The 18,637-nt window shown below is 37.6% G+C and overlaps 1 protein-coding gene across 4 annotated transcripts in view; it reads left to right on the top strand.

The window, feature by feature from the left end:
* Window positions 1–214: 214 nt before the first annotated feature.
* Rb1cc1 (RB1 inducible coiled-coil 1) overlaps window positions 215–18,637 on the top strand; it is a 41,931-nt gene continuing 23,508 nt past the window's right edge. For all 4 annotated transcript variants that reach the window (XM_040741522.1, XM_040741523.1, XM_040741524.1 and 1 more), the window contains exons 1-12: window positions 215–323; window positions 1,943–2,063; window positions 5,350–5,476; window positions 5,614–5,784; window positions 6,713–6,915; window positions 8,544–8,970; window positions 13,503–13,673; window positions 16,109–16,293; window positions 16,500–16,686; window positions 16,767–16,848; window positions 16,938–16,999; window positions 18,470–18,573. In XM_040741522.1, coding sequence (XP_040597456.1) covers window positions 1,993–2,063; window positions 5,350–5,476; window positions 5,614–5,784; window positions 6,713–6,915; window positions 8,544–8,970; window positions 13,503–13,673; window positions 16,109–16,293; window positions 16,500–16,686; window positions 16,767–16,848; window positions 16,938–16,999; window positions 18,470–18,573 — 1,790 coding nt within the window. In that variant the 5' untranslated portion in view covers window positions 215–323; window positions 1,943–1,992. The remainder of the gene's footprint in view (window positions 324–1,942; window positions 2,064–5,349; window positions 5,477–5,613; window positions 5,785–6,712; window positions 6,916–8,543; window positions 8,971–13,502; window positions 13,674–16,108; window positions 16,294–16,499; window positions 16,687–16,766; window positions 16,849–16,937; window positions 17,000–18,469; window positions 18,574–18,637) is intronic.

An 18,637-nucleotide genomic window follows, 5' to 3' on the forward strand; every position in this document is an offset into this window, starting at 1 on the left:
GAGGTTCCTGGCTTCCTGCTGTCTGTTAGCCAGGGACCTCTTTTTTTTTTTTTAAGTGTTGTTGTCTGTATGACCACTTACTTTGCTGTAAGATGAAAGGCGTAATTTTAATATCGTTGTAGATGGCAGCTTTAAAGGAAAAGAGAATGCTTAACTGTATGTTGTTTTGACATTAATTTATTTCTCTATAATGACTGAAATCTGTCTTTTCCAGTTCTCTGAGGTTCACCAGTAGTGCCACTCATTTGCCAATATCAAGCAAGCACATATAAGCCACTTGTAATCTCTTCAGAGAACAGAAATACTCTTCACAGTACCTGGTGGTAAGTCATACACACACCTTCAGAACTGCAGTTTTGCTCCATTGATGGCAGATTTTGTCTTTTTTTTTTTTTACCTAAAAAACATAGTATTTTATGACTCATGGAAAGAATATAAACATACCTAGGCTGAGAAGTTCATTTGTCTAAAGGATTTCTACCTCCTACTTGTGAAAAACAAAGCAAAAAGCCTCAAAGGTTTTAAAGTTCAGTCTTCATATTTTCTCATTATGAAACCTTCATAAATGAGTTTTTACATTGAACAAGTTAATGGCAGAAATTGTTTTATATATTTTAAGATCTATCTAGTTTATAGTTAGTGGGAGAGGGTGATCTTTTGTTCTTTTTATTTTTGTTTATTTTTATTTTCCTTATATGAATGTTTGGCTGCATGTATGTGTGTGCCTGATGCCTTCAAGGACTAAAAGAAAGAATTGGATCTTCTGGAACTATAATTGCAGACCGTTGTGAACTACCATTTGAGTGCTGGGAATTGAACCCAAGTCCTACAAAGAGCATCAAATTCTCTTAACTATCTTAAGCTGTCTAGTACCTACCTGACTGCTGGCTTTTGGGCATAAAAAGGGGGTTGAGCGATGTTTTTTGTGGAGTAGTCTGGCTCATCATGGGGATAAAATATACATTAAGAAGCAACCAAGTAGAAAGGGGGATGATTTCTTTTAGCTTGAAGTAATAGCTTTTAACTGTCTCTGAATGTGTGTGCACACAATGTATGGTCCCATATCCAGACCTGGAGACCAGAGGAGCATGTCTCTTGTCCTGCTTTATCATTCTTCTACCTTATTCCCTTGAGATAAGATCTGTTGCTAAACCTGGAGCTGGATTGGTGACCTGCAAGACCCAGTGAGTTTCCTGCCTCTTCTTTGACAGAGCTTGGATTATCAGCTTGCCCATGACTTCTACTGTTATAGGTGTTTAGGTTTTGAACTCAGATCCTTTTGCTTAAGCAGCAAGTATTTTTACCTGCTGAGCCATCTTCCTAGCCTAATAATGGCTAATTATAGTTTTACTTACACCCTGAAATAGGAAGAAGGAGGAGCAGTGCCTTTGAGGGTTAAGTTTTTATTTGTTTGGAGATCAGAATCACTGCTTGCTAGTCTGGCCTAGAACTTAATTAATATGTAACCCAGGCTGGCTTTGAACTCAAAGCTATCTTCCTGCTTTTGCCTCCTGATTTCTGGGATTACAAGTATATAACCCCCCTCCCCACATGCACACACATATGTTTTATGTTGTTTTAATCCTCAATGGAGGATTAAATATAGAACCTCTTGCATAAAAATGAATTATTCTGTTGAACTACACCTCTAGGCTCCCAAATTTTTTATTCTGAATATAGAAAGCAAGAAAAATTGCACACATTATTTTTCTAGTGATGGGCCTTTTTCTTCCTGCAAAGAAGCCAACTGTCTGATGTAGAACTGTTAAGCTTTTCACTAGTTTCATTAAAAAAATCAGTTGACTGCATTATACAATCCACTTATCTTAAAATCAACCTACATTTTATTTTGTTGTTCTTGTTGTATAGTAAGACTATTCTATCATAATGATGAAGGTATTTGAATTTATTATTGAATTATTCCCTTTGTTTTTCTCTTTAGGAACTGCATTGGAGTGTGAGGTACGGCTCACAGATTCCAGAAAGATCATCATGAAGTTATATGTGTTTCTGGTTAACACTGGGACCACTCTGACATTTGATACTGAGCTAACTGTGCAAACGTGAGTTGTATTTCACTTATGCTCTGGTTTTCCATCTTAACTTTATGTAAAAAGTTACCTTATTTTAAGAAAACATCCTGCTGTGATGTAGGATGGGTCAATAAGATCGCCTGCCTTGTAAGCACAATCTGAGTTGAATGCCCAGAGCCCACATAGGATTGACAGTTGTCACAGTGTGTGGTTGTAACCACAGTTTGGGAGGATCCCTGGGACTCACTGGCTAGAAAGTCTAGCCTAACTTGGTGAAATTCTAGTCAATGAGAGATGCTGACTCCAAGGAGGTAAATCATCTTCCTTAGGATAACATGAAGTTGCAACTTCCTGTGCATGTGTATCCACACGCATGTGCATATACATACAAACATTAAAAACAAAGTTCTTCTAAAACAACTTGGAGCCCGAGTGTTGGCTTTGTGACTCAGAGCACTTGTTGCTATTGAAAGAGCACTGTTTCAGTTTCAGCCCTTACATGGCAGTTCACAGCTATCTATATCTTCAGTTCAATGGGTTCCAGTGGCCTCTCCTGACCTCTGCAGGCAGCACAATACACATAAAAATAATAAAATTAACAAATCTTTTTAAAAGATAGCCAATCGTCAGTGAAAAAACTAACCAGCTAGGCATGCTGAATACACTTTTTGTTCCAGCAGTCACCGTGGAGGTAGGCAGAATATCTGAGCTCCATGTCAGCCAGGGGTACACAGAGAGGGGGTTGGGGGTAGGTCCTACCGCAAGTCTCAAGTTTCTTTTCCCTACTCACCATGCATAATTGTTACCATTCTAGAGTGCTAAATTCAAATTAAATTGTGTTTTGTGACTTTTTGAATGACCATATAGTCACACTAAAATAAGGGTAATTCCAAACTAAAAGTTCAGTAGTATTCTTCACTTTGTAGTTTTCGTGTTTTAAAACTTTGTGTTTCATTTTATTTCGGTATAGGTTTGTATGTGTACACATGCATGTGTAAAAGGGTACATTTGTGGAAACCAGAGGACAGTTTATGCACATTTTTTTTTCTTTACCATCTAAATTCTGGGGATTGAATTCAGATCATTAGGCTTGAGGGTAAATGTCTTTACCCACTGAGTCATCTTGTCCATTTGCTGTTTTTATTCTGTGTGAATAAAGTCAGTGGGTTTGTTTGGCTTAAAGGAGAGACTAAATAATATCCAAATTAATGCAGCTCATTTCTAATCATTTTCTGCTTTGACAAAGATGTCAACTATTTGACTGACTATTCTCTCTCCTAAGCTTATAAAATGCAAACATTAGCTCTCAGGGCATTTTCAAGACTACTTACTTTATATATAGCATTGCAGAATAAGCTAATCTCATTGAATTTATTACCAATAGCTTGAATAATATTCTAAAAACAGTAAGTGAACTGGAGAGATGGCTCAGCACTTAAGAGCACTGTTGCTCCTGCACAGGAACTAAATTCTGTCTGAAGAACTGACATGGTGACTCACAACCACTTGTAACTCTAGTTCCAGGGTATCTGGTGCCTTATGGCCTCTGGCCATATGCACAGACTAAAAAGGGTTTTTTTGTGTGTGTGTTTTTGTCTTCCTGGGGATCCAGTCAGTTAGTGGGTGCTGGAGGCAGAGACACATTTTCTTTAGGAGTGGATCCACTGGTAAGTTGCCTCATACTCTTACATATAACACCTCACCCATGTTCTTGAGGTAAACCTAATTAAACTTTTTAATAGAAGTCAGTATGAAAGTAGAAAAAAGATGGGAAGTCACTGGAATGAAAGGGAGATAAGTGGAGGAAAATGAATGTGAAAATCTGTAAAAGTATCATAAAATGAGACACGTTATGTATAGTTAATGTGTGCTATTGAAGGCTTTTTAAAAATGGCACAATGGAAGCTGGAGAGTTAGCTTAGGGGTGAAGGATGTTTCTGTTGTGCAAGCATGAAGACCTGAGTTTGAATTCCCAATGCCCATGTAAAAAACTTGATGTTTGAGTGTGTACCTGTAACCCAGCTCTGTGGGGGGATGAATCCCTAGGGTGTGCTGTACACTGAGTCTAGCCAAAGCAGTGAACTTTAGGTTCAGTGGGAAACCCAATCTTACAATGTACGGTGGAAAGCAATAGAGGACAACCTCTCATGTCCACATGCAGGCACAGGTGAACATACCAACATATACACCAAATATACACACACACACATATGCCACTAAGTGCTGATTTTATGATTTTTATTTTGTTTCATACATGGAGTATGCATGTGTATATGTTCATTTGTGTACACATGTGTGTGCGCACATATGTGTGGAAAGAAGATAGAGATGCCTGTCAGCCTCTACCTTTTTACCCCTTGAGACAGGGGGCTTGCATTCAACCTGGTGCTTTCTGATTTAGCTAGACTGGCTAGCCAGTGCATCCCAGTGATCTGCCTGTCTCCTCCCTACCTAGTGCTGGGGTTACAGACATGGACCACCACTTACTGCCTGCTTTTATATGAGAGCTGGGGATTCAAACTTAGTTCCTTTTGCTTGTGCAATGGGCACAGCACTTTACCCATAGAGCTATCTCCTCTGCCCTAGTATATGTTTTAAATACATTTGTTTTCATTGATTCAGTTTTACCTCTAAAGGGATTACTGTTCTCATTATTTAAGCCCAGGCTGGTCTTGAACTTGCTCTTCTTTCTGGGATAACAGATTATAGCATGTGACTATGGATTATAATTTTTTTTAAAGGAAGGAGTTTTCACATTGTTTAGACTTAATGTTTTTCTGTAATGTTTTGTGAAAATCTTAACATAAATTCTGGGTTCTGAGCAATTCTACCAAACTAGATGCCACATGTATGTCTGTTTATACCTTTCACTATTATGCAAAAACCCAGAAAAGTAATTGTATGTACTGCCTGTATTTTATGGGCTCACTTTTAGATGTGACAGAATAGGCATTTAACTCACTGACAGCTAGTTGTAGTATCTATTTTTAGAAATAGTAAACTGTCTCTTTTTTTGGTTTTTCAAGACAGGGTTTCTCTGTATTGTTTTGGAGCCTATCCTAGTACTTGCTCTGTAAACCAAGCTGGCCTCGAACTCACAGAGATACGCCTGCCTCTGCCTCCTGAGTGCTGGGATTTAATGCATGCACCACCACCCCGACAGAAATAGTAAACTTCTATTGCTATTGTTTTTTTGTTTGAGAAAAAAATATAAGATGAAATTCAATAGTGTATTATGGTATGTGTTGTTTTATGAAGTGCTGCTTTTATAAAGACATTAGGCATATGTAAATAACTGGATTTTATTTTTTTTAAGTGTGGCTGACCTTAAGCATGCCATTCAAAGCAAATACAAGATTGCTATTCAGCACCAAGTGCTGGTGGTCAATGGAGGAGAATGCATGGCTGCAGATCGAAGAGTGTGTACCTACAGCGCTGGAACGGTGGGTGTCAATAAACTTCATATTCTGCTTTCTCATCAGATGGGGAACAGGGACTCTGTTCTTGTATTAAGGGCAGTGTACAAGATCAATATGTATAACATTATTATTTCTGTCCTTTCTCCATTTTTTAAATACAGGACACAAATCCAATTTTTCTTTTTAATAAAGAAATGATCTTATGTGACCGTGCACCTGCTATTCCTAAAACTACGTTTTCAACAGAAAATGACATGGAAATAAAAGTTGAGGAGTCCCTTATGATGCCTGCGGTTTTTCACACTGTTGCTTCAAGGACACAACTTGCAGTGGTAAGATCTAAACAGTTCTTTTAACTAAAAGCATTCAAGTCTTTTATCAGAGAAGTCAAAATTACATAGGGGATATGAGAAATACCCAACTTTTTTCTCCTCTTACATTTTTTATGTTCTGTTTTAGTGTGTGTGCATGCCTGTGTGAATGCACACTTGTGTGCACATATATGTAAAAATTATAGAAGTCAGAGAAAATCTAGTGGTTTTTCTGCCATGTATCTCCTGGGATTAACTCAGCTGCTTGGCAATGAGTGTCTTTCTGATAGTTGTTTCACAGAGGCCTCTTTTTAAAGATACACTTTATTATAACCTCCTCTTGTAATGAAGTGCAGGGTTGGGGCTAAAGTTACGTGGCACAGTGTTTAAGAGCATGCATTGCCTTTCCACCTGAGTTTGGAACCCAGAACCCATGTCAGGTGGCTCACAGCTGCCAAAGCTCCAATTCTGGGGTACCTGAGGCCTCTCTCACTTTCACAGGCACCTCTACTCATCTGTCATGCACATATGTACACAATTTCAATTAGCAAAAAGAAATCTTATTTATTTATACTGTACAGTTAATATACCTAATTTTAAGTGTTTAGTCCCCTGTGTTACTATATAGTGTGAGAAGAATATCTTAAGTATGACTTGCCCAGCATCTCCCCAAAATGGGGATAGTCACATAATTACTTTTGAACACTCTTCAGTTGCTTAGACAATAGAGCTCAGGTAACTTTAGTAAAAACAGGTGTTTTTCCTTATTTCTAGTTCTCAGAAAAGGAACCACAATCCTTTCCCGTCCATATGACTTACCGATACTTTTGCACATATACCACATACATATGTACCACAGCTTGTACATGTGCACTCCCACCTTACAATTTCAATATATGTTTATATTAGTCTAAACCATTGCTTTCTTTTATTTTTCATTTTCAAACAGGAAATGTATGAAGTTGCCAAGAAGCTTTGCTCTTTCTGTGAAGGTCTTGTCCATGATGAACATCTTCAGCACCAAGGCTGGGCTGCAATCATGGCCAATCTGGAGGACTGTTCAAATTCATATCAGAAGCTTCTTTTCAAGTTTGAAAGTATTTATTCAGATTATCTGCAATCCATAGAAGACATCAAGTTAAAACTTACTCAGTATGTTTATCATTAAGTGAATTTTTTAAATGCCTTTAAAATTTATCCATAGCTTTTTAGTCACTGGATGTTTGTTCCTTGGAAGCCATATGTTTATTTAAATAATGATTAATTTTAGAGTCTTTTTAAGCATTATTATATGTAAGTATAGGCATGTGTGTTCCGTGGTGCTTATGTAGAAGTAAGATGTTGGTTCTCTCCTTCACTGTGGGATTCAGGCTGCTCCTGTTACCCACTCAACCATCTCACTGGTCCATTCTTAGAGTCATGCTTTAGTTAAGTTGTGGCTTTTGGGTTGTATGCTGTTTTGTTTTGTTTGAGACATGGTCTCTCTATGCTGCCCTGGTTGTTCTCTAATTCACTATGTAGACCAGGCTGACCTGACAAGATATCTGCCTGCCTCTGTCTCCCAAATGCTGGCATTAAAGGCATGTTCCACCATGCCCACTCTAAATTGTGGTTTTTAATGTAGTTCTTTAAAAGTGTGTATATTGACTCCCACATACTTTTTTTCTTGAGTGATTTAATTACATAAAAGGCTTGGAATAATTTATAAAACTTAGAATCTGTTTCTATATTTTCCCCATAGAGAAATGTAAAGTGGAGGGGAAAAAAGACCAGAACCCACATCTCAGATACATAAACAGGCCATAAGACATGGACATTTTTAAGTTATTTTTAAAATACTGCCATCCTAGTTCTTTACATATAGGCATCAAGTACCATTGGGTTTTGGAAGGAAAGAACTGCAAATCTATAATTAATATGCAAATGAGCATTAATTGAACCTTAGAATAACTATTGTGAATGTATGCTCATATATGTACTTTCCAGATTTTCTACTCTGGTTTTTTATTTTCTTTTTCTTTAGTTTAAATTTGCATTAAAGGTGACTGCATGTTCTCTTATTTTCCTTCCCTTTCTTAATCTTTGCATTTTTTAAGTGATGCTGGAGACTTACTCTTAAGTTCTTTCCTGGATTTAATGAGCATTTTTACTCCCGGTCACAAGACTCCTTTTTTTCCAGTATTATAGATTGACTGTTTATGGACAAGTTTGGTCTTTGTTGACCAGTGTTAAAAAGATCATTTTTAATTATTTGTTACAATAACCTTTCCAAGTACCGATTTTGGAGCGAGTCCTACTAACCGCATCAATTTACTTTAAGGAATCTTTTTGTATACAATACAGCTTTATGAAATCTCAGGGATTTCATATTTTCCTCATATCCTTTAGCAACTTATCTCTCATCCATTTTCCTGATATGATGAATATAAGTGTTACCCTAAGGCTAAATTATGATCCTATACTTTCAGTACATTAAATATATTTTATTGTATTAAAGGCAGGGTTATAGTCTGAGGGACTGCTGGTCAATCTTTGCCTTTTTTTATATAAAGTTTTACTTGAAAAGAGTTTGATTAAGAAGTTAGTGTCTACCTGTTTAGTAAAATATTGCTAGCTTTGCTATTGATATTTTAAAGTTAATGGTCATCCCTCTACTAAACAGTACTTTTAATTGGTTAATAAAAGAGCGGTGGTAAGGTTGGTGTTTTGAAGTACACTGTGATTACATTGGATGATACTAGAATGCACTTGCTTTACTGACTTATGTTTTGTATATTAAGTTTAGGAACTGCGGTTTCAGTAATGGCCAAGATTCCACTGTTGGAGTGCCTAACCAGACATAGTTACAGGGAATGTTTGGGAAGACTGGATTCTTTAAATGAACATGAAGGCTCAGAGAAAGCTGAGATGAAAAGACCCACTGAACTGGTGCTCTCTCCTGATATGCCTAGAACAACTAACACATCCTTGTTAACCTCATTTCACAAGTCAGTGGAGCATGTAGCTCCCAATCCCACCGATGCTGAACTTGGCAGAGGACTTAGGGAATCTTGTCAAAGTACTGTCCAGCAAGAAGAAGCTTCAGTAGATGTTAAAGACAGTGATCTGCCTTTTTTTAATGTTTCCTTGTTAGACTGGATAAATGTTCAAGACAGACCTAATGATGTGGAATCTTTGGTCAGGAAGTGCTTTGATTCTATGAGCAGGGTAAGTAATCTGTGTGTGTTGGGGGGAGCTCTTAAGTTACGATTAAACAAAATACCTTGGATTGGAACGTGGAGATTGGATCAAATTACTTGTAACCATGCTTTTAAATTGATTATGGAGTATTTGAGATTATAAATTTTAGTGCAGTGAGAAGAGTTTACATAAATTTTGAGTGATTTCATGAATAAATCGCTACCAACTAAAATAAAGTGTTGAACATTTCCATCATCTAGAAACTTGTTTTTTGACGCAGTGGAGGCACTGGCCTTTAATCCCAGCCCTCCATGGGCAGAGGCAAGCAGATCTCTGAGCTCAAAGCCAGGCTGAACTACAGAATGAGTTTATAGACAACCAGGACCCTGTCTTGAAAAACAAACAAAAACCTTCCTACATGATACACCTGAGACTTGACTTTAAGGAGGTTGTCCTGCTAGCAACAAACAGTAAATTTAAAAAAAAAAGAAAAGAGAAAGTTGTCTTTTCTCAGTGAGCACCTCACTACATGAGGAATTTTAACTATACCATCTCCTTAAAAATTCATTGGTTAGTTACACTTCTAGATGCAAACCTGGGATAAATGGTTCTCTGTATCTGCTCTGTGAGATGATATAGAACATTGGCATCAGAAAGGAAATTGTTTGACATAAAACATTACTAACATTTGGAAGATTTCAATTAACAGAATACAAAAGTGCTTACAGGGCACTTAATTAGAAAACAGATTTGATCCTTGATTCATTCATTCTTTAAAGAAAAAAAAAACAAATACATGGCCTAGGATGCCTGGAACAGCGCTGTCTACCTTAAGTTATAAGTAAATGGCTACCTCTACGATCTTGGTTTCCTAATAAAGTTCATCATCTAGATCATTGATAACATCTAATAGGTAGGTATTTCATTCAGTTAGGCATTTGCCCCAGCAAAGATTATTATCAAAAATGAATGAAAGCTATACTAATGTTCCTGTTTAAATATTTAGTACCTTAAATTTCCATTTGACTCGATGATCAACCATGTAAGTGGACACAGTAGTTGGTGTCATTTTTTATAATTAGAACTTGTCGTGAAATAATCATTTCATGCACTGTGAAGATGTGTATTTGCCAAGGTGTCTTCTGATTGGTTTAATAAAGAGCTGAATGGCTAATGGCTAGGCAGAAAGAGGTATAGGCAGGACATACAGAAAGAGGAAGAGGAGACGAATCTAGGTACAGGACAGATGCCAGAAGACATAGGAGAGGTAGCAGGACACACAGGAGTAGCGGTAAAAGCCACAGGCTGTGTGGCAGCATGTAGAGTACTAGAAATGGGTTAATTTAAGTTATAAGAGCTAGTTAGAAACAAACCTAAGCTGAGGCCAAGTTTTCATAATTACCAGTAAGTCTCTGTGCCGTGATTTGGGGGATGAAGGTTCAAGAAAGCCTGCTACAAAAACTATTAGAATCCAGAATAATTTTACATAAAATCGGATGCTTGCTAGGGAAGCACGCTTCCACTGTGTTGTATTTCGTATTGTTTTAAGACAGAGCCTCACTAACTTTCCCAGACTGACTTTGACTGTGTAGTCCACTTTAGACTTCCAGCATCAACCTTTGGAGTAGCTAAGAGTACAGGTCTTGCTACCAGATCCACTGTGAGATATACCACCTTTGTCTCTCATTTAGTGAGTACTGTTTATCTCATAGCAGTAGTTTTGTTTTCCAGCAACATAATGAATAAAAGATGCCCAGATTAGATACTTTATGTTTCTATTTAACATCCTTAGTTTAATAGATTAATCCCATTTCTATTGTTATTCATAATGTATATTTCTGACTGAGTTTCAGATACTTACCCTGGAAATGAGTTTTTTTGAATTTAGTGTTTGAAATCGCTCAAACGTCAGCCCTGACACTTGCAGATTTAAGTGTCTTGTATTTTTGTTTTTGTTTTTTTGTTTGTTTGCTTTGTTTTTTGAAACAGGGTTGTAGTGTCATGTTTTACTCTTTTGACTCTTTAGTCTTTTGTGGGGCTTTGGGGCTTATTCTTAGTTATGAATGCCCGGCCTTTGCTTGACTTGCTGTTGCCAGCTTTTCTAACTTAAATTATCCCATCTACCTTTTGTTTCTGGGTTTTCTCCTTGTTTTACTTAGTCCATGGCTGACTCTGTAGATGGCCCCTCTCATTTTCTTTCTCGTTTCTCCTTGTATTTAGCCTCTCTGTCTGCGAGCACCTCCTATTTCTCTCTCCTGCCTCGCTATTGAACATTCAGTTCTTCATTAACCCATCAGATGTTTTAGACAAGCAAAGAATAAGAGCTTTACAGAGTTAAACAGATGCAACATATACAAAAGCAACACATCTTTACAGCATTAAACAAATGTTTCATAGCATAAACAAAAGTAACACACCTTAAAATAATATTCTCCCCCAACACAGTGTGTGCCTGTCTTGACTGTCCTGGAACTCCCTTTGTAGACCAGACTGGCATTGAACTCACAGAGATCCATCTGCCTCTGCCTCCCAAGTGCTGGGATTAAAGGCGTGCACCACCACCTGGCAATATTTATAAGTTTCTTAGCAATTTGAATCCCTAGCTTGACATTTGTGCATTTGTATTACATAATATTCTATGGTTGTTGATTCATTTTTTTTTGTAGACGTCTGTTTTATAAATGAAGAAGATGTATGATTCAGGTTAACAAATGGCTTAACATGTATACTTAGCTCAATGTAAACTTCCCAGAGTTTATTGACCCTTAGTGTTTCTATTATTTCTTTCAAGCAACTTACTATTTTACTTTATCTATTTATTAATAAAACAGGATCTCATTATGTAGCCCTGGCTGGCCTTGAGATTCTTCTGCCTCTCAAGTGCTGAGAGTAAAGGTGTGTCCTTACACATTCAGCTATTTATTGAATATTTTGCTTGTTGTATAGAGGACAGTTTGTTTAAAAGTTATATAGTTAGAAATAGAGACAATTAGAAAATTAGTCTTACAACTTCTTTAATTAGCCATGTGTATGTCAGAGATCTCATGAGTAAAATTAATCTAGCACTATTATGGAAACCTGAACAAATAATTATTAATATGATTAATATTAGCCAAAAACTACCTGGAAATTATAGTTTTGTCATCTGGGAAAATGGAATAAAGTATTCCACAAATTATTAAGTAAGTAAAATTTTATTACAGTAAGGATTTAAGAATTATGGTAAAGTAATTCAAGATAAAACCATTGTTTTTCTCTTTCTGACCATTGTTCACTTGAATTGTTTTCCTCTTTTACCCTCTCTCTAGCACCCTTTAAAGAGCCTAGCCAAATACCGTCTTTTCCTCTCAGCAGGACAGTCACAAAGATGTTGATCAGTAAGATGGTGTAGTGGATAAAGGATAACTTGAACATGATATGTGTCCCAGATGGTAGAGAGAGGGAATTGACTCCCACAGTTTTGACCTCTGCGTGTATATCATGGCTTTTGAGAGCTCACATTCGTGTGTGTGCGTGTACACACACACACACACACACACACACACACACAACGCGCGCGGTTGAAAAAGCAACTTGGCTGATATCTTCATGTTATTAGCAGGCATTGAAAATCATGTTTGAGCCTTGAAAAGCTGTGCTTGTTTTCCTCCATCAAAAGTTGAGCTTAGCATCTGGCAATATGACTCAGTGTGTAAAAGCCTGAAAACCTTATTTCAGTCCCTAGGACATGAAGAAAGGAGAGAACTGATTCTCAGAAATTGTCTTTTGATCCCATGTGCATGTTAAGTCATATCTTTTTGCTTAGAGGTCAAACACTTGCCTCCCGAGGGCCCAGGTTCAGTCTTCAGTACTACAGTAATAGTAATGATCAAGTAATAAAAAGCTATTGGCAGTGGCTCCCACCTATAATCCTAACACTGAAAATTTGAAACTAGCTTAGGCAATGTGTTTGAGTTCCATGAGTGAGACCCTGCCTTAAAATGGATGGATGGATGTGTGTTGTGCTTAATGCTAAAACTATAATTGTAATTGGAGTAATTAGAGTCTGAGAAGAATTTTGTGAAGGAACCAGTAGAATCTGAGGAGATTGGCAGAAGTGGTCTGCTATGCCAAAGTTCTAAGCCCCTACAATGAATCAAGGTTATTTGATATTTGTGACTAGATAGTTTTTACTAGGAAATAGTAACCACCAAACACGTTGTAGAATTAAAGCCAGATTAACAGGCAGGATTAAAGAATTAGAAAGTGTATTGATCAAGCCAAGAATGGGTTTGTCATTAGCTCTATTTTATATGACTTTGATGACCTGAAAAAAAACCATTTTCTTAGGGAAATTGAGAACTGATTAAATTATAGCATTGATTGAGATTTGTGATTTCCTGGGATTGATTTTGTAGGATCAGATGAGTCCTATAAACCTTCCTTTAGAAGTATAACTTGATTTACAGTGCATTGTTTTTCTGTATCATTTTCTATCTGACTCTGTATCCAATTAGTGTGAAATATAGTTGAAATTATTTCCAGAAGATTTTATTCATAAGTATTTCCTTTTTATTTAGCTTGACCCAAAGATTATTCAACCATTTATCTTAGAATGCCATCAAACTATTGCCAAACTTGATAATCAGAATATGAAAGCCATTAAAGGACTTGAAGATCGGCTGTATGCCCTGGACCAGATGATTGCTAGCTGTGGCCGGCTGGTAAATGAACAGAAAGAGCTTGCTCAGGTATTGCGTTTGGCTATTTTTGTATATTTTAAGTGCAGTATCTATTTAGTGTGCACATCTATTCACTTTTCCCTTCGCTATTGTGAATGCATTATTATTTCCATATGTATTCATTAGGTTTGCCTGTCACTGTGACTATATACCTAACAAAAAAGTTAACTTAAGGGAAAAGAGGTTTATTTTGTTTGGTTTCAGAAGGGTACAGTCTGCAGTGATGGTGAAGGTGGGGCACCAGGAACAGATTCAGGAAAAGCAGCTACCCTAACCCTAACCCTAGCCCTAGCCCTAACCCTAACCCTGAAAAGTAGCAGAGGTACAACATGACTCTTAGCAGGTTAAGAAAATAGGATCCAGAAGCAAAGAATGGAACAGACTAGGCTGAGCTAGAGCTGTAGCTAAAGGCCCATACCTCCTCACTGAACCATTTTTCAGCCAAGTCTTACGTCCCAGAGCAACACCAAGTGATGGCCATCATTTGAAACGTGAGCTTGTGGGGACAATTCAGATTTATAACAATATACCATGTAATGGGGGAGGGGGAAACACATGTTCTATGTTGTTATTCTCATTTGAGACAGGGTCTCACTCTGTTACCCAGCCTAACATGCCTCTGCCTCCTCTTTGGTTGTTGTGATTACAGGTGACTGCCGTCACACACAGTCAATGTGTACTCTTAATGATCGGTTCAGGTACCATAGATGAAAACTGAAATAGAAACCATGAAAGTACTTTCCACATCTGGAGTGGAAAAGATTTTTTAATGTATTAAAACAATATAATACCAGTCTGTACTTCCACTGACAGAGAGTCTGGGAAACAGGAAAGAACCTAAAAGATATGCATGGTACCCAAGAGAAGAGAAATGAGGCAAGATCCTCTGAACAGATGGGGAACACGGCCAGTGGGGGGGGGGGGGGGGGGAGCTGGGAAATAGAGAGGGGGAGAAGAGGAAGAGAGAGTAGGCCATGGGGGAACAGGAAGGTTGACTTGGGGGGTAGGATGGGGGAAGAGGGAATCATAGGTTAGAAGACAGATCAGGCACCATTGTGACTTCTAGTGATCTAAAGGGATGATACCAATTGGCAAGCTAAGCAATAGGGTAGAGACCACCCCGAATGCCCATTCCTGATAATGAACTTGATGTCTATAACCATCCTGGAGCCTTCATCCAGTGACTGATGGAAGCAGAGGCAAACACCCACAGTTAAACACTGAACTGAACCCAAGGAACCCAGTGACAGAGAGAGAGGAGCAATGAACAAATTGGCAAAGAATGGGATGGCAAAAATAGCAGAGACAGCTGATCTGAACAGGGGAGAGCTCTTGGACCCCAGACCGACAGCTGGAAGGCCAGCATGGGACTGATCCAGACCCCCTGAATGTGAGTCAGTGAGGAGGCCTGGGCAACCTATGGGGCCCTGAGCAGTGGATCAGTGTTTATCCGTGGAATACAAACAGACATCCATAACACAAAGAGGGATGCTCTCTCAGCCTGGACTCAGTGAAAGGACTGAGTCCTATGTGGAAGGAATTGGCAATAGGGTGGGGGGGGGGGGGATGGTGGGGGAGTGCGGGAGGAGGGGAGGGAGAGGGAACTGGGATTGACATGTAAAACAAGCTATTTAAAATTAAAATAAAAAATGAGCAGGGCAGGATGGCGTAAGCCATCATTAGCAGCAGGACCATTGCAATGGTAAAAAGACCTTTGGTATTTTAGGCAACTGATTCTACAAAGCATTTTGCAGAACTCCCAGTGTTATACAGAGAAATGATTATTCAAAAAACAATAAAGGAAGTTGTACAAATAGGACAAGAAAATAAGAAATCTTGGAAAATTGACTAATCCGTTATATGTATGACCACTTGATTTCCAGTCCCCAGAGCTAAATAGCTGAATTTCATCTCAAACTGCTCTACCTCCTCCATTCATTCCCTCTTTCCTTTCCCTTCCACCCTCTGTATTTCATGGACTGGAGTTTTCCATTATAGCTCAGATTGTTTCCTTCTACCTCTGCTTTTGGAGTACTGTGGCTTCTAGGGGTTGTTGTATTTTTATTCCTTGTGATGTTGATATTTTATGTGCTTGTTTATAGTAAGAAAAACCAAAGAAATATAAAAATGTAAGGTAGCTTAAATTTTGTGTTTCCCAGTATTTGTTTGCTTTGGGCTTACATTTGGATCAGTTATTTTAATGCAAATTTCAAGATACATATTGTTGTAAGTTGGTTTTTAGACCCTGCTTTTGTTTCCCCTTTAGTGTGAGATAAGGAAATTAGTGATTTTAGTGGAAAGTGGCCCATTGTCTGTTTTCTCTTATATTTTTGATTGTGAGCCTAGCCTTTAACGGCTGAGCCATCTCTCCAGCCCTGTCTGTTTTTCTCTTAATTTAGTTCTTATATCATTTATCTAACAAATAAAAACTTTTTTTCTCAAAGGGATTTTTAGCTAATCAGATGAGAGCTGAAAACTTGAAGGATGCATCTGTATTACCTGATCTGTGCCTGAGTCATGCAAATCAGCTAATGATTATGTTGCAAAACCACAGAAAATTGTTGGATATTAAACAGAAGTGTACCACTGCCAAACAAGAGCTAGCAAACAATCTACATGTCAGACTGAAGTAAGAGATTTTGTCATAATTAATATAGCCTCTTTAGAGTTCATGCTTTTTCTCTCAGTAATAATGTAATTTTCCCTTATGGCTTCATTCAAATGCAGATTGAATAACCCTGGGGTTAGAATTTAGTCTTGATCCTCACACTTAACCTACAAGATGATTTTCAGCAGATGTTGGGACTGTTGAAAACAATGAATCTTATTCTATAGGTGGTGTTGTTTTGTGATGCTTCATGCAGATCAAGATGGAGAGAAACTGCAAGCACTGCTCCGCCTTGTAATAGAGCTGTTAGAAAGAGTCAAGATTGTTGAGGCTCTTAGCACAGTTCCTCAGATGTATTGCCTAGCTGTTGTTGAGGTTGTAAGGAGAAAAATGTTCATTAAACACTACAGAGAGGTAAGCAATTCCAGTTGTTTATTTATGTATGAACATTAATAATTGACACATGTTATTAACATAAACTTTCTTCTTTTAAGTGGGCTGGTGCTTTAGTCAAAGATGGAAAGCAATTATATGAAGCTGAAAAGTCAAAAAGGGAATCCTTTGGGAAATTATTTAGTAAGTGTTAATATATTCACCCTTTTTCTTGTTTCTTTTTGCCTCTTAAATAATTTCTAAAATAATCATGTTCCTAATTCTTCATACAGGGAAATCCTTTTTAAGAAACCGTCTGTTTAAGGGACTGGACTCCTGGCCCTCCTCATTTTGTGTATGTATTTATTTTCTAACCGTGACTAAATTTGAATATTATCAAACTTCTTTTTTCAGGATTAGAAACATCAGAAACAGAATAAATTGTGATAGGATTAAATCAGCAAAAAATGGTTTTGGTTTTAAGGGTTCCCTGGTGTAAGATTTAATATGTGTTACTAATATTTGTTGTTAATTTTTGAGATTATATTTTAATTATAGTGTTTCTCCCTCGCCTTTCCTCCCTCCAAAACTTTCTATATACCCCTCCCACTGTCCTTCAAGATCATGGCCTTTTTTTTTTCTTCAGTTGTTACTGTATGCGTGTTTGTGTGTGTGTGTGTGTGTGTGTGTGTGTGTGTGTGTGTGTGTGTGTGTGTTGGATACATGCATATATACGTACGTACGTACACACACACACACCCAAATAGAACCTGGTGAGTCCATATAATGCTATTTGAATCTATATGTACAGAGTTTACAACTTGGATGGCACTGGACAGTTGATTAGTGGGCTCATCTTTGGGGAAGGGTACCTATCCTGCTCTCTGTTTTACTCAGTTGCCTATAGTTCTTTGTGTAGGGTCTCAACCTTGTGGCCTTTTCCCTATAGGTTGGTGTGTTTGTTGATGTTGTCCTCGTTCAGCTCATGTTTGGGTGGATTGTGGGTGCAACTCTGTGGGTGTAGATTCTCTGGGGTTACTAGAAGGCAAATTCCGTAATCCTGTCTCTTACAGTCTTTCTCCCCCTTCTTTACAATTTTCCGTGACCTTTGGTGCTGGAGTGATTTTAGAGTACCCTTTGCTGCTGTCCTTAACTGGTGGATGATATTTCTTTTTTTTTTCTTTTTTTATTATTTATTTTTAAATTTAAAGGAACTCAGTTTTAGACATGTTTCTGCAGGACAGTATTACTTAGGAATGTTCACAAATAGCATAATTGGAATTTATATACATACTTACTTATTTTTGAGCCTGTTTTATGAAGATTATTCAGACATATTTAAATCTTCTTGATAGTGATTAAGATAACTGGAGTTATTTTTAAAAGATACTACTCTTGCCAGTATTATAAACGAACAAGTGGTGGGACTTGTATTTTTTCTTTTTAATGAGAAGAGCAATGAAAGAAATCTTCCAAAGGTCTAGCAACAGAGTTTACTATAGAGAGACCTCTTGTGATCATTCTGTGGGTCATGGGGAAATTTGGAGAGGTATATGCATAGTGCAACACATGGCGCCGTTTAGTGTTGATGGGATACCAGAATTTGTATAAAATACTGCAAGGACAAAAGGGGGGGGGGGAAAAGCTTGTTAGTTATCACCAAACAGCTCATCATCCAGAGTATTAAAGATTCACAGAGCTAGTGTGCCCTGTCATCTTTGCATGGTCTTTTGTCAGTTTCTTATGTTGGATTTAATTATAGCAAGACAGCCATCATATCTAAATGCATCCTTTACATTGGTAAAGATTTTTTTTCCTTTTTCAGACTCAGAAGCCTCGAAAATTTGACTGTGAACTTCCAGACATATCATTAAAAGACTTACAGTTTCTTCAATCATTTTGTCCTTCAGAAGTGCAGCCGTTCCTCAGGTAAAGGCCATAGTATTTTTAACTTACTTGATCTTAAAATGGTGAAAATTAGTTATTTTCTTCT

The sequence above is a fragment of the Mesocricetus auratus genome, unplaced genomic scaffold (genome assembly GCF_017639785.1).
Source record: "Mesocricetus auratus isolate SY011 unplaced genomic scaffold, BCM_Maur_2.0 Super-Scaffold_6730, whole genome shotgun sequence".
Taxonomy (NCBI): domain Eukaryota; kingdom Metazoa; phylum Chordata; class Mammalia; order Rodentia; family Cricetidae; genus Mesocricetus; species Mesocricetus auratus.